This window comes from Geotrypetes seraphini, chromosome 9, assembly GCF_902459505.1.
Source record: "Geotrypetes seraphini chromosome 9, aGeoSer1.1, whole genome shotgun sequence".
NCBI lineage: Eukaryota > Metazoa > Chordata > Amphibia > Gymnophiona > Dermophiidae > Geotrypetes > Geotrypetes seraphini.
Window position 1 is genome coordinate 15,891,026 of NC_047092.1, and position 22,361 is coordinate 15,913,386.

The 22,361-nt window shown below is 44.0% G+C and overlaps 1 protein-coding gene across 1 annotated transcript in view; it reads left to right on the plus strand.

Moving 5' to 3' along the window:
* Positions 1–3,422: 3,422 nt before the first annotated feature.
* Positions 3,423–22,361, plus strand: part of UBE2H (ubiquitin conjugating enzyme E2 H) — a 100,304-nt gene continuing 81,365 nt past the window's right edge. The window contains exon 1 of the mRNA XM_033958141.1: positions 3,423–3,936. Coding sequence (XP_033814032.1) covers positions 3,884–3,936 — 53 coding nt within the window. The 5' untranslated portion in view covers positions 3,423–3,883. The remainder of the gene's footprint in view (positions 3,937–22,361) is intronic.

The following is a 22,361-nucleotide window of genomic DNA, read 5'->3' on the forward strand; positions in this document are numbered from 1 at the left end:
ATGATTTTGGTCTTCCTGATGTTCAGGTAAAGTCCCATCTTCTCGCTTTCTTCTTTCAGCTTCAGGATCAACTTCTTGAGGTCCTTCTTACAATCCTGTTATATCATAAAGAGAATATAAGAGAAAAAAAAACCTCCCTCACAAATATGTAATGTCACCCAAACAGAGAAAGTCAATATGTCAATAGTGTAATCACAAGGAATAAAAGACCCGTGGAGGGGCATAATCAAAAAAAAGTCTAAGTCCCCTTTTGGCCTAAGGCCTTAAACGTTGAAAGTAGAAGCAGGGAAAATGTCCATAATAAAAAAAAACGTCCAAATGGAGGTTTTTTTTTATAATGGCCTGCCTCTACATTCAGCTGTTTAAACGCCCAGACCACCACTACGTCTACACTTATACCCCATAATGAACCAAAAAAACGCTTAAGCCCCAAACGTCCAACACAAGGGCTTTTAGGCGAAGGAGGAGCCAGTCCTTCGCCTAAAAGCTGGATTCTGTAACTGGTGTCTGTCAAAAACAACACCGGTTACAGAATCCACACCGACCCCCCCCCCCCCGATTACGTTTGGGGCAAGAGGGAGCCCAAGCCCTCTTGCCCTGCGGCACCCCGACGTTCCCCGACGACATCGGGGCAAGAGGGAGCCCAAGCCCTCTTGCCCCGGGCACCCCCTGATTACGATCAGGCCAGGAGGGAGCCCAAGCCCTCCTGGCCTCTTGCCCCCCACCCCCCTACATGATCAAGCAGGAGGGAGCCCAACCCCTCCTGCCCAGGCGGACCTCCTACCCCCCACCCCCCACTACAATACGGGCAGGAGGGATCCCAGGCCCTGCCCTCGACACAAAGCCCCCCAACGACCACACCCCCGAACCCCCAATTGGCCCCCCCCGCCGACTCGCGACCCGCCGCAGACCCCACGACCCCCCCACCCCAAATCTCACCCCCCCATACCTGTAAAATGTTGGCTTGGCAGATGGATGCCAAACCCGCCCTTCCGGCAGGCCAGCTGGCTGCAGAATGGGGCCGGATTGGCCCACAGTTGGGGCCTAAGGCGCCTGGGCCAACCAGAATAGGCCCGGGAGTCTTAGGCCCCTCCAGCATTAGGTTTTGAACATTGGCCTGTCGATTTTACAGTTGCAATAGTTCTCTCTCCTTTACACTTACAGTAGACTAATAACTGCACCAGCTGCATAGACTCTTCCTTCATTGCCTAAGAAAGGTTTCACCTGTTCTAGAAGGAAATTGCTGTTCTCAATCTCCTGCTGTCTTTTCTCCTTTGGCCATTCTACCTCAGCTTCCTGCTCCTCTAAGTCATCACTGCTTGGACCACCACTTAGTCCTTCATTGCTCCTCCGTAGGCCAGCACCAGTGTGGGTCTAACAGCTCTTCATAAGTAAAATTATTTGAATCCCATCTATTTTAAATGTTGCTATCAAATGCATGGGAAGTGAATGACAACAACAAAAAAAACCACAACCAAAGAAAAACACAAACCCAAGATATATGAAGTTTTAAATGCAAGAAAGAGTCTAGATGTGGAAAGATGTGAAATAAGTCCAAGAATTTTATGATGCCTTTATATCACTCCAAGATGTGACCACACCTTGAATAGTATGTTATATGCTGGTTGCTGTATCTTAAAAAAAAAGATATAGTCATATTAGAAAAGGTTCGAAGAAGAGTGACCAAAATGATAAAGGGGATGGAACTCCTCTCCTAGGAAGAAAGGCTAATGCGGTGGTGTACCAAGGGTGGAGCAGGTTTGGCCCAGGTGCAGGGAGCTTGGAGGTGCTGGGGTGGTTACAGGTCTGTGGTCCACTGGCCCCATGACATCAACTTCCTGTACCAGGCCAGGGGACCAGCAGAGCTGACAGTTGTGCACAGGCAGCCCAAAACTAATCCATGTGCCTTCCCGGTGCCTGGAGGGTGTGCTCTGGCCAGAGGAGGAACAGCTCTGCCCCAGGTTCCCACCCCTCCAGATACGTCACTGAGCTAAAGAAGATACATGGAAAATACCTTTAAAATAGGGTTACTATATGGCTCCAGAAAAAGGACATCTGGGTTTTACTTTCAATGAAAATAAAACACAGGTGTCTCTATCTGGCTTTCTTACTTTTCAATGGAATTAAAATCCAGATGTCTCAATCCATCCTCCTTTTTCTGGAGCCATATGAAAACCTAGGGTTACCAGACATTTGGATTTACCCCGCTATTTCCTCTTTTCAGAGGACTATCCGTGTGTCTGGATGGCTTTTCAAAATCTGGCACTTTGTCTGGGTTTTGAAAAACTGGTAAGATCGGAGCTGAGTCTGGAGCGCCCGAAGAGACAAAATTTGTGTGGGGCTGGGGGGTGGAGATATAGGGTGGGGCCAGCGGTGGAATGGGGCGGACCTAGGGGGGGGGGAGCGGAATGAGCCAGGCCTGAGGGTGGAATGGGCCACACGTTCCCTTTTAGCAGATGGAAAATCTGGTAACCTTATGGTAACCCTACTTTAAAACCAATAGGAAGAAATTTTTTTCCCCACTAAAGTTAACCTGTGGAACTCATCGTCAGAGAATGTTGTAACAGTGGTTAGCGTAGCTGGGCTTAAAAAAAAAAAAGGTTTGGACAAGTTCCTGGGAGAAAAGTCCATAGTCTGCTATTGAGACAGACAAGGGGGAAGCCACTGCTTTGCCCTGGGATTGGTTGCTGCTCTTTGGGGGGATTTTTGCCAGGTGCTTGTGACCTGGACTTGGCCACTGTGGAAACAGGATAGTGAGCTCGATGGACCACTGGCTATTGTTATGTGTAAAGTCATCAACACAGGGGGTGTCAGAGTGTGTGTTTTTTTTTTTTAAATAAACAGATATCCATGAGAGAGAGAGAGTGAGTGAAAAAAAAATCTTTTTTTTTTTTTTTTATAAATCTTTATTGATATTTCAAACTAATATTTATGCACCTAATTCGAATCAGTCTGAGTTCTTTAAAAACCTTCAACAAATAATTTTACCATCATCTTCCTCCAATTTAATTTTGGCAGGGGACTTTAATGCAGTGATAGATTCTGTCTTAGATAAAAAGCCTAGTAAAATTTTAAAATCTTTAGGATTAGATAATTTGATAAATTCCTGTGGTTTAAATCTTTTTTTAAAATTTTTGCTATAAATATCAAACGGGGCTTTTTGCACATTGGACGTCCCTATTTCCCAAACTAGTTTCTCAGCCACGCGGAGGAACTTGAAAGAGATGAAAGCCGTTTTTTTTTTTTTTTTTTTTGCTTAGCAACAGGGGCACAGTTTGCCCATCCCGTCTATTCAGATCAGCGCGCGCGCCGTCCCACCTGCCCCCCCCAACTCCGACCCTCGAAAGCACCCTCCGCCCCACGTGACCTCCCCCCCTAGACGCCCGTCGCGAGCCCGTCCCGCCTGTCACGTCGTCCCCGGCCCCGCCCCTTCTTGCGCGCCTCCGACGTAACTATCGCTGACGTCACGAGCGGAGCGAGAGCGAGAGAGAGAGAGAGAGTGACAGAGGGAGAGCGCGAGCGGCCGTGAGCGAGACGGGGGACCAGGGGGGGGGAGCGAGTGTGCCGAGCGCGGCGGGGACGGAGCGAGCGAGGCAGGCAGCCTAGGCCCGTCACGGGCCCGCGCCGCCCGGGGAGAGCGCCTGCAGCGGCGGGCCGAGGAGCCGGGCCCCGCAGGGTCCGCGGTGTCTTGTGAGCCCCCCTCCCCCCCCTCCTCCGGGGAGAGGGGGAGAGAGACAGGCGGAACCCCCCCCCCCGAGCCGGGGTTCAGAGCGGCCGGAGGGAGACGAAGCCGGAGCCCGAGCGGCGTCGGATTAAAGAAGAGAGAGAGGAGGAAAAAAAAAAGAGAGGGGGGGCAGCATAACAAAACAAGAGGGGCAGAGCCATGTCTTCTCCCAGCCCGGGCAAGAGGCGGATGGACACCGATGTGGTGAAACTGTATCCTTTTGGTGAGGAAGGGGCTGCCTTCGCCTGACACGACCCCCCCCCTCCTGCTTGGAGGGAGGTAGGGGGGAGCACCTGGCGCTGGGAAAGGTGCTAAGATGCCTCCCCCCCCCTCATCCTGCTGTCAGTCACGGGCAGGTGGAGGAGGGAAGAGAGGGGGGGAGTACAGAATCCTTTTTGACAAGTCAAGGAGGGGGGGGGCTTTTGTGGCCTGTTATTGCTCATTTTTGCACTTTTTTGAGTTTTTAAGGCGAGTTCCCAAAGGCTTTCTCAACCCCCCCCTCTAGATACGACTGCCCTGATTACCCCCCCCCAACCTTCCTCCCCAACGTTTTAAAAGAGCGGATTTATATTAAAAAAAAAATCCCTTTCGAACGTGTCCCCCTCCCCCAACCTTTTCCTTCCAGAAGGGTTTCTGTTTATATAACTAGTCACTGGTGGCTCCTTATGCTCTGTGGCTTTGTGTCTTTATTTATTTTTTCTTCGAAAAATGTATTTTTGATATTTGGCTGCCCAAATCTGTAAAAAAAAAAAAAAAAAATTAGGGACGATATATTTTAAACCCCAAAACATTAGTTTTCAAAAAAAACAAACTGTTCCAAGTCTTATTGTTTCCAAAGCCGAGGGGGGGGGGGCTTATTGCACTGGAGAAGTATTTAATTCTCTTTTGTTCTGTCGAGTTGGTGCAGAAAAAGTTCTGTGTGTGTTTTTTTGAGCATTTGTTTATGCACCAGTGGAGGATAGTTCTTTCAATATGGTTTGTCAGATATTTTTAGAAAAAAAATAAACCCAAACCCTTCTGCTTAAGGGTTTGTTATGATAACTGCTAATTCAGACGTTGATGTAATATTAATTCCAGGAAAGATTTGGGAACTAATAAACCCAATGGAGTTAGTCTATAGAAGGCATCGAGATGCAAGGTGCTTGTGGTGTCGTTTTTTTTAGGTTTGTTTGATTTTTTTTAGAAAACGACACCAGTCACGGTACAGCTATATTTATGCACGTTTAGAATTACACACATTTATAGCTTCTAAAAAGCAGTATTGGTAGATCTTCAAATTTGCCAGAGGCTGTCACAAAAGAGGCATTTTACTTTGTTTTTTAAAGAAGCTCAAATTTTAATCTTAACGTTGCAAAAAGTGTAGAAAACAATCCGGGTTCACGTAATATCACCTACTTTTCGTTCCCTTGTGGAAAATCAGTTTGCATCTAGAATTGTTTATGACCGGGGGATAGGGAGAAGGGAGAAGCCTAGATTAAAATGACTTTAATCCTGGTTGTTGATCCCAGTAGGGTTGTGTGGTTTTATGGTGGGTTTTGGGGGTGATGGTTTTGTAAAATCGAGGCCTTGACACCCTTCCCAAACAGGGTTTTTTAGACTAAAATCTTCCCTTTTAAAAGAAATCTGGGATGGTGCAAAGAAATACCTTGATCCTGTAATTTGATTTTCTGGGGGGGGGGGGGGGTGTTTTATGTTTTGAAAGGCAAAGTTTGGAAGCTTTGTTGAATTTTAATTTTTGCTCCCCTTGTGTTGTGTTTTTTTTTTCCTCCTGGTAAGGCCTAGTCTCTCTCTCGGCCCTGCTTTTTTTTTTTTCTCTCTCTCTCTCTCTCCTCTGTGCCTTAGGCCTTGTGTCTTTTATATTTCTGGCTTTGCTTGGTCAAACCTGTGCTGCTATTTATTTTAGGATTCCGTTTGTGGCTCTACTGGGGTGAGAGCGAGTCTATAGGAATGTCTGTGTTTTGCTTCTATTTAGTTTCTTTTATTTCTCCCTTCGTACAATTCCTTCATCCTTCTTGCCTTTTGGTGGATTAGTAAAACGTTCGTCGTGCATGTGGCCTATTTTCTGGTTGTTTGTGGTCGGTACCAAAAATAGCCAAATAGTTTAGGGTGGTGGTGGTTTCTTTGTGTAGCAAGATTTGCATGAAAATATAGTTTGGAAGGCTGCTTATTAAATCTCTCGAATAAACCACGCCTGCAAGTAATGATGAGTCGTGAACCAGTATCTCTGGCTTTGGGATGAACATGTTTGGAACTTTTTGATCGATAATGAATTAACGCATTGGTTGCTTTTGTTTTTTTGCAGCGAATTTTAAACTTGTGTTTTGCAAGATGTTTATCTCCTGATGGCGACGTGATGATAAAGGAGCAGGGTGATTCTTCAAATGACTGGCTGGTGCAGCCTCTTTTCGGGATTGCAAATAGGCATTTTGTGGAGTGGAATTTATTATTATTTTTTCTCCTCCCTTTTGCACTCTTAGCGAGGTCGGATACCCGAGCGTCCAGTGTAAATGAACTGCTTGTTTTGGAAAGTCTTCGCAGGCAAGGCCTCGGGCATGGAGGTTCGCCTCTGATTGGCTGCTCTGTTACTACCCGGAAACGAGTTGGGGGCGGGGCCCGCCGAACAGCTGATGCTGTTGGGAAAGGCGCTTGTTTATGTTGTACGGCAGAGTTGGGCTGGGAATCGCGGTAAAAGAGAAGCAAACCGTTTTAAGGCAATTGTATAGGGCGAGGGAGAGTCGGAGGACCGATAATCAAAAACATTTCATTTAAAAGTGACCACCGGAAACTTTTAGGCAGACGCTAAATGAACGCATCATTAGTAAGGTCAAGAATGCTGCCCTGCCCTTGTGTATTTGAGAGAGAAAGTAAACTTTGCTTACATACTAGACATGAGCTTTTTGGCTTCAGGTGCTTTTATGTCTGTAGTTTGTATTTCTTTCTGTAGGTGTGCTATAGATCAGTGGTTCCCAACCACCAGGCCAGTTGGGTTTTTGGGATAGCCCTAATGAATATGCATGGAGCAGATTTGCATGCCTGTCACCTCCATTATATGCAAATATCTCTCATGCATATTCATTAGGGCTGTACTGAAAACCCGATTGGCATGGTGGTCCTCCAGGACAGGGTTAGGAACCACTGCTTTAGATGGTGAAGAGTACAAACTGAACTAGGCAGAATGGCTTGGGGACAGCAGGGTCCAGAAAAGAACAGTCCAGACAGCCACAAAAACGCCAAAGAATCTGCAGGATGCACAGTTTATCAGTATGAATGGTGGTGGTGGTGGCAGGGTTCAGACAGCATTTTACTCAGATTTTACGAGACTCGTTAACTCTGCTCTACTATCAGGCTTGTTCTCCACAAAAATGGGCCACATTGCCTTGTCACCTATTCTGAAAAAAGCCGATCTCGACCCCTCCCTACCATCAAACTACTGTCCCATAGCAAATATCCCTCTACTTACCAAACTTCTAGAAACCATAGTTGCTACCCAGCTCTCCTCCTATCTCGAGAGATTCTCCATTCTTCACCCCTACCAACATGGCTTCAGACCCTGCTTTAGCACTGAATCCCTCCTAGTTTCCCTAATTTCAAAGGTACAACAACTACATTCACGTAACAAATTCGCTGTCCTACTACAATTCGATCTTTCCGCTGCTTTTGATGTCGTCCATCACGACATACTACTTTACCAACTTTCCGAGATTGGAATTGACTCCACCGTCCTAATGTGGTTCTCAAACTTCTTACGCTCCCGTTCCTACACCGTCAACACAAATGGCACCATGTCCACTCCTTGGACTCCATCTTGCGGTGTCCCTCAAGGATCACCCCTTTCCCCTATTCTCTTTAACATCTACATGTCCTCCCTGAAACTCTTTCAACTATCCCCCCTGGAAACAATCTACACTTATGCAGATGACATCCTTGTCCTCCTTGAGACTGACCAGAACCTCACCAACCTCCACGAAAACATTACAGCTTGCATAATGAGACTCCGTGCCTGGTCCCTCTCGGTACAGATGAAACTAAATGAATCTAAAACAAAACTACTCTGGCTTGGCCCAAAATTCGAACACCTGCCCACACTTTTCACACTACCCACAGGCGATACACTACAGCTCGAGTTCTCATGCAAGGTCCTTGGTATCACTATCAATTCCTCTCTCTCCCTCAATGACCACCTCAACTCCTTGGCAAAATCATGCTTTTTCAGCCTTCACATGCTGAGGAAAGCTAGATCCTACTTCAGCCAACAGCACTTTGCCATCCTTGTCCAATCCATCATCCTCTCCAAACTAGATTACTGCAACGCCATCTACTTAAATCGATCAAAAAAAAGTATTCTAAGACTCCAGCTAATCCAGAATACTGCAGCCAAACTGATCTTCTCAAAACGCAAGTCTGACCATGCCTCCCCACTCCTTGCCAAACTTCATTGGCTCCCAATAATCTCCAGAATCCATTTCAAATGTTCCTGCCTGGCTTTCAAGATCATTCACGGAATCCTGCCTCCTCTTATCCCACTGTCTTTCAACTCCTCCAGTCCCGACTCCTCCAGAACTGCCCAAAGGCTTAAACTAGCCTTCCCCTCTCCATGCGGCATCCACTATTCAGGCAAAGTGGGAAAATCCCTTCTCTTCAAAATCACAGGTATTTGGAACGACCTCACCACCCCGCTGCGGAACCTGAGCTCCCTTCAGTTATTCCGCAAACAACTGAAAACCTGGCTTTTCAGCAAATTGTAGCTCTATCCTTCCCCCCTTTCTCTCCCCCCTTCTACACATAAGTTCATGTAATCCTTTTTCTTCTTCTCTACCCACTATTTTAAGTTCTTGTAAACCGTGTCGAGCTCCATTCTCATGGAGATGATGCGGTATATAAACTTAAGGTTTAGATTAGATTAGATGATTGATAGCAGGAGACAAGGGGCTGGAACACAAGAATGAAGGTTTGCCTAGCCCAATATATTTTATATCGGCCTTGATAGTATATTTTGCACTTTCAGCTCATGGTTGCCGATAGAAAAAAATTTCCTTGATTGCATTGCAATATTAAAATTGTGTCACAAATGGACTTAACGTTTGGCTTTCAGGTGAGGAGTGGTCAAATGGTAGAGCTGCTGCCTCAGCACCCCCCCGAGGTTGTGGGGTCAAATCCCAGCATTGCTCCTTGTGACCCTGAGCAAGTCACTTAATCCACCATTCTCCTAGGTACAAAATAAGTCCCTTTATATATGCAAACTGCTTTGAATGTGTAATCACAAAATGGCATATACAAGTCCCATTCCCTTTTGATTTGTAAGCCTGTTCTTAAATAGCTTAAAAGTACAAATAGAAATAGTTAATACAGTGAGTGATGTATTTCTTATGTAAATCATGAGGCATGATAGCACATGTTTTGGCCATTTAAAATATTTTGACAACACAGCTGATTTCAGACATGTACGTTCTCACTCCTTCATCTATCAAAGAATCACCCTGTTTTTTATTTTAAGAACATAAGAATTGCCGCTGCTGGGTCAGATTAGTGGTCCATCGTGCCCAGCAGTCTGCTCACGCGGCAGCCCTCTGGTCAAAGACCAGTAAGAACATAAGAAGTTGCCTTCGCTGGGGCAGACTAGAGGTCCATCCTGCCCAGCGGTCCACTCCCGCGGCTGCCTGAACAGTGGTCCCTATAACCTTATCCCTACTCCTATCTGTACCCCTCAATCCCTTTGTCCTCTAGGTACCTGTCCAGACCTTCTTTGAAGCCCAGTAGCGTACTTCTGCCTATCACATCCTCCGGCAGCGCGTTCCATGTATCCACCACCCTCTGGGTGAAAAAGAACTTCCTGGCGTTTGTTCTAAACCTTTCCCCTTTCAATTTCTCCGAGTGCCCCCTTGTACTTGTGGTTCCCCTTAATTTGAAAAATCTGCCCCTGTCCACTTTTTCTATGCCCTTCATGATCTTGAAGGTTTCTATCATGTCTCCCCTGAGTTGTCGCTTTTCTAGGGAAAAAGGCCCCAGCTTTTTCAGTCTGTCAGTATATGAGAGGTCCCCCATACCCTTTATTAGCTTAGTTGCTCTTCTCTGGACTCTCTCAAGTACCGCCATGTTTTTCTTGAGGTACGGCGACCAGTACTGGACACAGTACTCCAGGTGCGGGCGCACCATTGCACAATACAGTGGCAGGATGACTTCCTTTGTCCTGGTTGTGATACCTTTCTTAATGATACCCAACATTTTGTTCACTTTCCTTGAGGCTGTGGCGCACTGCGCCGACGCCTTCAATGTTGTGTCCACCGTCACTCCCAGGTCTCTTTCAAGATTACTCACCCCTAGCGGTGATCCCCCCATCTTGTAAGTGAACATCGGGTTCTTTTTCCCAATATGCATGACCTTGCATTTCCCTATGTTGAAGCTCATTTGCCACTTTTTGGCCCACTCTTCCAGCGTTGTCAGATCTTTTTGGAAGGTCTTTGCAGTCCTCCATGGTTATGATCCTGCTGTATAGTTTAGTGTCATCTGCAAATTTAATAACCTCACATTTTGTTCCCGCCTCCAGGTCGTTAATAAATATATTGAACAGGAGCGGTCCCAGCACCGACCCCTGTGGAACTCCGCTCGTGACCCTTTGCCAACCTGACCCTTTGCCAATCTGACACTAGCCCTACCTGCGTACGTTCCGGTTCAGCAGGAACTTGTCTAACTTTGTCTTGAATCCCTGGAGGGTGTTTTCCCCTATGACAGACTCCGGAAGAGCGTTACAGTTTTCTACCACTCTCTGGGTGAAGAAGAACTTCCTTACGTTTGTACGAAATCTATCCCCTTTCAATTTTAGAGAGTGCCCTCTCGTTCTCTCTACCTTGGAGAGGGTGAACAGCCTGTCCTTATCTACTAAGTCTATTCCCTTCAATACCTTGAATGTTTCGATCATGTCCCCCCCTCAATCTCCTCTGATCGAGGGAGAAGAGTCCCAGTTTCTTTAATCTTTCATTGTACGGCAGCTCCTCCAACCCCTTAACCATCTTAGTTGCTCTTCTCTGGACCCTTTTGAGTAGTCCTCCTTCATGTAAGGCGACTAGTGCTGGACGCAGTACTCCAGGTGAGGGCGTACCATGGCCTGGTACAACGGCATGATAACCTTCTCTGATCTGTTCGTGATCCCCTTCTTTATCATTCCTTGCATTCTGTTTACCCTTTTTGCTGCTGCCGCACATTGTGTGGACGGCTTCATCAACTTATCGATCAGAACTCCCAAGTCTCTTTCCTGGGAGGTCTCTCCAAGTACTGCCCTGGACATCCTGTATTTGTGCATGAGATTTTTGTTACCGACATGCATCACTTTACACTTATCCACATTGAACCTCATCTGCCATGTTGATGCCTATTCCTTAAGCCTGAGTATGTCACGTTGCAGATCTTCGCAATCCCCCTGTGTCTTCACTGCTCTGAATAACTTCGTATCGTCCGCAAATTTAATCACCTCACTCGTCGTACCTATGTCCAGATCGTTTATAAAGTTGTTGAAGAGCACGGGTCCATAGGTTCATTTGTAAGATGGTGTCCTCTCATCAGCCTTTGTTTGGTGAGCTCTTTTCTGACTTTCTTCTGATTATAAAATGTCTCAAGTACCAGTACTGTATTTTTCTTTCAACTTTCTTCTTGTATTTCTAGTCCGCCTTTTCTAATTTTAGCTCAAGACAGTGGTTTACAGTATTTTTTCACATATGTCTGCCCCAAAGAACTTACAGTTTAGCTTCTTTTTAATATGTGCTGTTCATGGATAATATAGCTTTGTTGCTGTTTTACTTCTGATGCACAAAAATAGATCTCCTTTTGACCTTTGTTCAAAACAAACTTTGTACTGGAAAAAAAGGGGCATGGAAGAAACATGGGCTCCTAAACCTCTAACTGGGAATCCTTGATGAAAACTGAGCTTTCAGGCAAAACACTAATCTCTTTTGTTACTTCATTCCAAGGATTATATATAACAAAGTAAGACGACTCTAACTTTGGCAGGTTAGCAGCTGAAACTGTTCTGCTGAGTTCTTTTCTTGAAGTAAATTCTTATAAAGCTATCAGAACCAGCAACACATACTTCCATAAGAAAGTGGCAAAACTTTAGGCTGGACTTAAGAACTATGGGTATTGGTATTTTGTTGTTGCATTTATTGATTTTTTTTTTTTTTTTTTTTTTTTTTGGGGGGGGGGGGTTAAACAAAGCAATATTGTTGGACCTGGAAGTCTGTCCCTGAATTCTCAGCAGGAAAGATAGCTACTACTCCAACCTCAAGTCACATATTTGGATGTCATGTGATTATGGTGAGCTGAAGCCTAGGTTCAAATCCCATTAATACTACTTACTGTATGAGTTTAGGCAAATTGCATAACCATCCATTACCTTAGGCATAAATGTAGATTGTGAGCCCTTTGGAGTCAGAGGGTAATAAACTGGAGGGAGGCTCCTTTGGAGTTCCCTTCTTTTTTAATTCCTGTAAACCGTGTCGAGCTCCGCTTCTGTGGAGATGATGCGGTATATAAGCTTAAGGTTTAGTTTAGTTTAGTTTAGTGAGAGGGTGGTAGATGCCTGGAATTGCCTCTCAGCAAAGGTTGTAATACTAAGACTGACAAAACTCCAAGAGTTTTAAGGATAGAGGGACTGATGTAACAAGGTATGCTAAACTGTGTGCATTACAGTTGGTGCAGGAAGTACTTTTTTGCATACATTATGCACGATATACTTCATGACTCCCAGTCTGGCTTTCAGCCACTATTCAGCACAGAGACGGTTCTAGCCTCACTAATGAATGACATCCACCAACTTTTCAACAGAAGATAGAGTGCTCTTATACTAGAATTCAACCTAAGCAGCGCTTTTGACTTAGTAAACCATTACATACTTATTTCATGCCTGGACGCTATTGACATCACTGGAACTGTTCTGAATTAGTTCAGGGGTTTTCTAAAAAAACCGCTCATACCAAGTCTTCTGCGACAATGAACTCTCCCCTGTCCGGACCACTCCCTAAGGAGTTTCTGCAAGGTTCTTCACTGTCCCCGATTCTGTTTAACATTTACTTATATTCGCTAGGAAACCACCTAGCCTCAACTCCGACAACATCACTGTCCTTGTCCCAATACCATACCATACCAACTTTTGTATCCTGCAAATGTAGGCTAGGAATCATTGCAGCTTACATAATATTAGCAGTGTTACAGAGACATAGATATCATGCAGGTGACTGCGTGGAAGTGGGTCATAGACATCAATATCATGCAGGTGACTGCATAGGATTGGGTCAGAGCAGTGAGGAGAATAGGTGTATTTTCACACTACTCTGGCTTCAAAAGAATTAAAGCAAATCAACAGGTTATCTGTACAATGGAAGAATGGATGATGGAACACAAATTGAAACTAAACCAGAAAAAAACAAAGTTCTTTCTTGCAAGCCCCTCAAACCTCGATGAGGAAAACATCACTATCGGGGGTAATACCTTTCCGCTTCAGCCTACTATCAAAATCCTGTAGTTCGCAAAGGCTTTGCAGCACTTTGGAAACCACGGTCCTACTTTGACACTCTTCCCTTCCAAATCCTATGCCAAGCCCTGATCCTCAGCATGCTAGACTACTGCAACCTCATCTACATCTAATGTCCCAAGAAACACTGCAACATATATTGAACGATTCAGCACACAGCTGTGCGCCTTATCTTCGGCCTAAGGAAAACTGACCACGTTGCGCCTTACTACAAGCAACTGCACTGGCTTCCAGTCGAGTCCCGCTCATTATTCAAAACGGGCTGCTTCATGACATATATAAGGCCCATTATGGCCTACCAAACTACATGATGGAAGTATTTGAGTTTACCTCCCCAACCTGCCTTTAGCGCCCAACTCCATTTTTTGCCTACTCCTTCTTGCATAGAAGACCTAAAAAAAACAAAACTTACATGACGAAACTGCTAGCCTACCAAGCAGCTCACCTCGATCAGGAACTACTCCCCATTATAGTTTCTTCTTCATCCTACATGCATTTCAGGCGAAGATTAAAAACATACTTGTTCAATAAATTCCTAGTAGAGCATTAAACCCTGTACTCTCTATGCGTGCCTAACATGCTTTTCAAGACGATGATAAAGCTTCATATACAGTTTCATACAACTCTTACTACCTAGCGCCCCCTCTCTCTCCACCCATTTTTAGGACTCCATATCCATAATTTGTACCGCTTATCAAAAGCTGTTCACTCGAGTTCTTCTTTTTTTGTTGTATTACCATGAAAATATTTGACACTGACCTTGTCTTGCTCCTGAATGAGTTGTACTTGTACCCTCGCGTCTCGTATGGTCTTTTATTTAATTCCTGTTAACTGCATCAAATTTCAAGGTGTATTGCGGTATACAAATAAAATTTTATGTTATGTTATTTAACTCCTGTGTTAAAGATTATATTAGTTATTAGAATATAAGAATAGCTTTACTGGGCCAGACCAATGGTCCATCTAGCTCAGTAGCCTGTTCTCATGGTGGCCAATCCAGGTCCTCTGGTACTTAGCCAAAACCCAAGGAGTAGCAACATTCCATGCTACCGATCCAGAGCAAGCAGTGGCTTCTCCCATGTCTTAATAACAGACTATGGACTTTTCCTCCAGGAAATTGTCCAAACCTTTCTTAAAAAAACAGCTATGCTATCTGTTCTTACCACAACCTTTGGCAATGCGTTCCAGAGCTTAACTATTTTCTAAGTGAAAAGAAATTTCCTCCTATTTGTTTTAAAAGAATTTCAAGGTAACTTCGAAAGTCTCTGTAATTTTTGATGGAGTGAAAAATCAATCAATTTGTACCCATTCTACTCCACTTGGAATTTTGTAGACTTCAATCATATCTCAACGCAGAGTAGATAGACCAAAGGTTAATCAAGCATGGACTGTTACTACTATTAGGGCTTCTGCCAGATATTTGTGACCTAGTTCAGTCACAGTTGGAAACGGGATACTGGGCTAGATGACTCCAGAACTAGTAAAACTCAGTGTGGCTATTCTTATGTTAAGCCCAATATTCTGTTTCCAACAGTGGCCAGTTCAGGTTACAGGTACCTGCATTAGTATAGATTGCTATGCTAGCATTATTGACAAATTTTTGTTAATCTGCCTCCCCTCGATGAGATAGGTGAGCAAAAAATGCACCTCCTTCTGGTACCCAACATATCAAAAGAAGTTGTAGGTCAAATTTTCCCCCCTCTCATAAAAAAAGCCCAGCAGGGAGAAGAGACTTTTCTTACCTTTGCGGTGCTCCTAAAAATCCCTAAACTATAGAGGCTGTGGTAAGAGTGGATAGCATAGCTGGTTTTAAGAAAGGTTTGGACAGTTTCCTGGAGGAAAAGTTCATAGTCTGTTATTGAAAGACAAGAGGGGGAGCCACTGTTTGTTCTGGATCAGGGGTGTCCAACCTGCGGCCCAAGGGCCGCATTCGGACCCTTGAAGTATTTTGTGTCGAGGGCGATGCAGTGTTTTCCTCTGCTGCCCCTGGGTGTTTACTGGTTTGCTAGCTCCCTCCTCTGTCTTGCTGCAGCGTTTGCGCGGCCTCAGAAACATTTTTTCTGGCCAATGCGGCCCAGGGAAGCTAAAAGGTTGGACACCCTGGATCATTAGCATGGAATATTGTTATCCTTGGGTTTTGGCCAGGTATTAGGGACCTGGATTGGCTGCTGTGAGACCCACTGGGCTAGATGGACCATTGGTCTGACCCAGTAAGGCTATTCTTATGTTCCAACTGCAACTGCCCTACCACCATGCAAACCTTTATCCCCCACACCCCCAAAATACCCTCCCACAACTGCCACATACTATCCTAAGCCCCAAAACAGCTTGCCCTGCAAACTCCTAAATTGCCACCATTCCCTAAAACTATCTTCCTGCTAACTCCTTCACCCTAGATAGAACTAGTCTCCCACAATTACTCCTACATGATTAAAACAACTCACTGCTCATAAGTGCTCCTTCCCCTCATGCCAGCTACTTCTCCCACACATATGCAGATCCCATAGATGTAGACATAGGAATGTTTGTTCCACTGTTCCTTTATTTTCTTTGTTAATTCTACTCTCAAAACTACTTCAAGAATGATAACATTGTATTGGTTTTTATTAGGGTTGCATTTTAGTTAAAATTTGTAATCACAATTAATGATGTGGTATAGCCAGCAGTCCATGGGGGGAGGGGGGTGCACATTTTCCTCTTCCTCCCTTCCCTTCATTAGGTATCATGCCTCTGCTGGAGCATCTATGCTGAAGCTCTGCCAGTCAAAGAAATCTACTGCCTGAGCTGTCCCCTTCCTCCTTTTACTGCCTCAGGAGCAAGGAAGTCAGCAGCGTGCCTCTATCTGCCAGTGCTAGCACTCCCTGAGCATATGGTTCATGTTCAGGAAGTATGAACCAAATATGGTTCATGCATATGAGAGAGATCTGTGGGTAGAGCTGGGGTGGGAGTGAGAAACAATAGTCTGTGTGGGGGTAAGGCAGGAGGGAGGGAGAAGGTTTGCAACACTTGATTAATGATTAATCATGATTCATTTTTATAATTGCAATTAATAACTCAGTAATCATAATAATTGTGATTAATATGCAACCCTAGTTTGTATGTGTTGGAAACATTGTACATACTGGTACTTTGTATCCACATGTTAGAGGAACTTTGTCAGATGTGCTCAGGAATTAGGAAGTTAGCACTGCCAGCCAGCCTGCTTGCATTTTTTCCTTAGAAATCAGCAGAATTAATATTTTGGAAGGTAGAATGATAGGTAATCTGTGGGCATTTTTGGAGTTTGAAAACTTATATTTGCTGTACTCTCTGTTTAAGAGAGTCTGTACTCCATTGGATCTGTACTCCATTGTAACTAGCAGCATAAACTAAATAGGATCCAGTTCATAGGAAGAAAGAGGAGATGAGGACTGGATGGTAGCTTTAGTCATAGGAATGGGAAAAGGGGTTTTGAAGGAAGTTTGTGCCACAGAAGTGATATTTCTGCCTCTGGTAGGAGGCATAAGATAAATGAATCTTCTCCCCCCAAAAAAAAAAAAAAATTATCGCAATACAGTTTGGAGCTGGTTCTCCCCAAGAAATATTTTCTGCTTTGATCTCCTCTCCTAAATACAGACACACAGAAAGCACACACATTGGGTTGGAAAGAATTCCATGAGCCATACTGTGCATGTTTTCTCCATGTATACAAAATTAATATTAGTGTATTGGTCACAGAAGCATTTTTAAGCTATGGATGTCTCTAATATTATAATCTGCTGCATTTCAGACAGTGAGAAGCATGTACAGTGGTTGAATGGGTGAATGCTAAAACATTCTTCCATTCTTGTGCAATATTTGAGGTCCTGTGTTCTTTTATGTTATTCTTGGTGAAATTCTGTGCACACACATTCCTTTTATAACTTTGAGATTAGCACAGGAGAATTTTTAGAAATACTTTCTTCCACACAATTAAACGTGGTTTTGAGGTGGACTAGGACATTTGATATAGGGTGCCTAAGGTTATACACTTCCCCCTCCTGATTCGCAGTTTTAGGACTCGCGATTTCCTAAAACCGGAATCACCCCCCCTCCGCCTCCCGGACCTTGCCTGGTGGTCTAGCGGTCTTTCAGGGCAGGAGCGATCTTCTTACGCTCGAGAGACTAACTCACGGCAGCCATTTTGTATGAATGATCTGCAAGGGTCAGGAGCGTTGGAAGATTGCTCCTGTCCTGAAAGACCGCTAGACCACCAGGTAAGGTCTGGGATGCTGGGAGGGAGGCAGGGTTGGGTCAGAGCCAGTCCAAAAGTTATTCGCAAATTTCCAGTTTTCGCCGGCCAGCTCTGCCCCTAACCTCCACGAAATTTTGAGGGAGGAGTGTAAAGCTTTTTTCCACGCCTCATAGCGCATAACAGAAGGAAAGCACCAAAATAGCCCCAAAAAAGCAAGATCAGCATGCAGTTACAGTATAGCGCCTAAGTTTTTCTGTATGATATCTGAAAAGGGAATGTAACGATGGGTGGGACATGGTTGGGTAAGGGGCAAACCCTTTAAAATGTGTGCAGTGTTCCAGAATAATGCGGATGTGTGCCTAACTTGCATGCCTGAAGCTGGGTGCGGATTCCAGTGCTACATGCTATTCAAGTTTATTTAAAAGTTTGATTAATTGCCTAATCATATATTCAAGGCGATATACAATGCTAAAATAATTTTTAACAACAAATAAGGGTATAATACGACGTTACACACATGACTTACATACCTAAAGTAGGATTTAAAAGTACTCGAGAGGGTGCAGAGATGAGCAACTAAGCTAATAAAGGGCATGGAGAACTTGGAATTTGAGGAACGACTTAAGAGACTGGGATTATTCTCCCTTGAGAAGAGGAGACTGCGAGGGGATATGATCGAGACTTTCAAAATACTGAAAGGATTCGACCAAATAGAGCAGGATAAAAATCTATTTACAATGTCCAATGTGACAAGGACAAGAGGACATGGACTAAAGCTAAGGGGGGACAGGTTCAGGACAAATATCAGGAAGTTCTGCTTCACGCAACAAGTGGTGGAAACCTGGAATGCTCTCCACTGTTCTAGGGTTTAAGAGTTAGATGTACACCTCCTTATGAGTGGCTTAAGGTGACATAGGTAAGGGTAAGCTAGATGTGCATCTCTTATGAGAAGCTTAGAGTGATATGGGGACTAATACTATGCCAGGGTACACCTGGCGGTGCCTCCGCGTGTGCGGATCACCGGACTTGATGGACCTAGGGTCTGTTCCGGAGATGGCACTTCTTATGTTCTTATGACCTACAGAGCCTTTAGGAAAGGCAGGTATAAAAATACAATTCTTAATAGCAAGTGAGACAATTAAGGAAAAAACCAAAACTGCACATATCCTGGAGCTCCCTTTTATAGAATACTGTTAAGCGACATATACTGACCCTAGCCTTTAGTGTAGTTGCCCCAGAGTGCTAGAACAAATTATTAGAATTGAGATAATGTCTCAGCCTCCTACAGTTTAGGAAAGCTTTTAGTTTAAATCTTTTTTATTAGTGACAAGTGAATACAAAACCAGCAAGCTGAAATAATTAGAACAAAGAAGCATACATAAAGCATCTTTAAAAACCTATTATTCCCTGATTATTAGTTTTTGATCATTGATGATGAGATTTATGTATACATGTCATTTTTTTTCCTCTTATCTTATACAGTATTTTCAAACTAAACTAATCCTTAAGTTTATATACCGCATCCTCTCCATAATTATAGAGCTCGGCACGATTTACAAAAGCTTAATATAAGGAAGGAGCAGCATAATGGGGTTGGAGGTTGAGTATAGGGGGGGAGAAGAGAGCCTTATATTTTTGTGAATAGCCTAGTTTTTAGATGCTTTCGGAATAGTTGGAAGGCGCCCAGATTCCGTAGTAGGGCAGAAAGGTTATCTTATTTTTTTTGTGAACCATTTTAAATAATGATTCATAAGTAAAATGGTTTATAAAACTTTTTTCATCCTGCTAGACCAGCCCATAGGTTATGTTGCTCTACCAGCAGGTGGAAGCAAAGAATCTGAATTTTGTGGCATTACCAATATAGTGATTGGTGCAGTCTGGAACTTTGCAGTATTTCTCTGCCTCCAGCATCTGGTTGAAGTAGGCTTTTATTTTTTCTCTGAGTAGATCCATCTCCCCAGGGTGCAGTACATAACCTGTAGCCCTTGAAATTAAGCCTTAGTTTGAGTTTTGCTCTCAGGGATCAGTCCACATATCTTTCCCTGGTTGATCTGGAAAGGCTTAACACTGTGGCCCCAAGTTCCAGCCCATGGACTTAGCTTATGAAGCCAGTTGGTTTTAATTCCAAGGGGGTCTTTGACAGTGGAGGTGAGTGTGCCCTTTCAGACAAAAAAAGGCAGAGCTTTTAGCAGTAGTAGCAGTGCTCATGCCGGGCAGCAGATACTATAGGCATGTGAATGGCAGCATGTCACTAGTGTGACTAGTTCCTACTATTCCATTGATGGTGTGTGCCCCTGCAATACTGCTTTATCTGATGATAAGTTGCTGGACCTTCCTCAGGGGAACTGATTGTGGCAGGAATGGCAACCATTTTGCCACCAGACCACCAAAATTCCACACAACCTGGGAAGGTATGGAGGTCTGGGAATGGGATAGGGAGGATGCAGACACCAAGGTAGGAGGGGCTCCCTTCTAGAGGATGTTTTCACAGATGGGTGAGATCTGTCTCCAGAGGAAGATGAGGATTTACCCAAGGAGGAGCTCACCACATAGGTCTCTTCAGCTTTCTGTATTTTTCAGGCTGAGTGGGAAACACTCCAGGTTTGGCTATTGCAGCTCCCTAACAAGGTAAGGTATGGACATTGAGAGTCAGCTTGTATCAAGGATTATACTTATTATTGTCAAAATAAGAGCTGTTGCCCTTCCAAGGTGCTGGAAGGTCAAGGGATACCCTCTTCTCCAATGCTATCACCAGGAGATCCAGTGAGGTTTTGCAGGCCTCCGTTCAGATCAGGGGGGAGGGTTGCCTCTTCTTTTCCACCAGAAGTGACCTGTGGTGATAGAGACGGCTCTGAAGAGGTATGCTTGGGAATTTGCAAAACCCATTTTAGATGCCTTCATCTATCTGCAAATCTGTTTCGACGTGTTGGTTCCTCTTAGGGGCTGTGTAACTTGTAAGAACATAAGAATTGCCATACTGGGACAGACCGAAGGTCCATCAAGCCCAGTATTCTCTTTCCAACAGTGGCCAATCCAGTTCCCAAGTACCTAGCTAAATCCCAAGTAGTAAAACATATTTGATGCTGCTTATCCTAGGAATAAGCAATGGATTTCCCCAAACCATTTGAATAATGGCTTATGGACTTCTCTTTTAGGAAATTATCCAAGCCTTTTTTAAACCCCACTAAGCTAACTGATTTCACCACATTCTCAGACAACGAATTTCAGAGGTTTTTAAATTTTATTTTTACTGATTTTAGTGCAACAACATACACTGGTTGTGTTGCCACTGGAATTATGGGAGTCCTGAGATTTCTCATCAAAATTCCTGTATTGTCTCAATAGTCTTGATTAATGGGTCTGATCTGTGTGGTACAGTGATTATGTATTTGTGCATCTGATCAGGGTCCCTTTGCAGGTTTCTTGCATTTAGCAGTCTGCGATGTTAGATCAGAACCAATTTGCCTGTGAAACACAAAGCTGATTTATAAAAGGGGGGCTGGAAGCATCAAATTCTCACTTGATTTGTTGGGTTTCTGTGCTCTCTGAAAAGGGCTTTTTGAAATGCTCTGTTAATACAGTAAGCTGCTAGACACTCTTCAGCTGTGCAGTCAGCTGGCAAGCAGAATGACACTGAATATGACGACTTACTACTGGAAAATAAGTTAATGTTGCTCTCATAGACAGTCCCTTGGATCCTAAAGCTTTTGCACAGCAGCAGACAGTAGTAACGGAGCAGATTTTAAATTGGTACTTATTTTGAAGAAGTAAATATCTGCAAAGGATTGCTACAGAACGAGCATATTTTCTGTCACCTGACAGAGCAATAACAGATCAACTGTAGTCTGGGCAACCAGTCAGAAAACTGCTTACAAAAGAACAATTTGCCATTTCTGTTCCGCGAAGAATAAGAATTTCTTTTCTTTTTTCCCCTCACCATCTTCATACACCGCTGGAAATGGTTTATTGGACCATTTCTTGGTTTCATTTGGCTATTTTATTGCCTTGAAAACATCAACATTTTACAGTGTTAACAGATGAGCTGTTTTCTCCTCATCAGTTTAACCAGTGGGAGCTCATGTCCTTTGATGTGAGAAGGCAAGTATGGCTACCAGTTTATCACAAGACCTGAATTAGTCAGCTGTTGTAACTGAAACGGCTTCTCTAATCTGTCTTCTAGTCTCTTAAACCTAGCACACAGTTAGCATCTAAATATGAGTATTTTAGCTGCTACATGGCACTGTGCCCATATGTTGGCTGATAAACCTGCTTAAATGACTAAAGCAGTATGTAAACACACGGGTGGGCTTCTGAGTCTTGTATTCCATCTGTAGCAGAGAGGTAGAGTAGAGCGCACATTCCATTACAAACTCCTATCTAGTTATAGTATATCCCAGTATACTTGCACACATTTTCCACGTACTTTGAAACTATACTGTTCCCCATGCTGGCCACATTAGTGAACAGTGCTGCAAGCAGACCAATTTACAAATGGAGAAATCTAATCTCTGGCAAGAAAATTGATTTTTAAGATTCCAAAATTAAACCAATGGGAATGGAATTTGTAAATGTATTGTAGCTATTAAACGACTGTTCCTGCTATTTTAATTCTCATTGATATGCCATAATCGGCAAACACCTAGCAAGGAAAGCTGATTGAGCTGCTGCTCTCGCTTGTATTAATTTACTTATTTCAGGGCAAAGTGGAGAGCACAGCTGTCTTGTCATGCCTCCCTCTGAACACATTAGTCATTGACTTGGCACTACAGGATCTGCTTGGGACCACCAGCACTGTGGTTATGCAACTAGGCCACCTAAACTTGTTTTGCTTAGCCATCTCATGTTTTTCACACTGGATTTTTGTTTGCTTGGCTTGTCACATTGAAACTGTCCCAGGGAGGAGG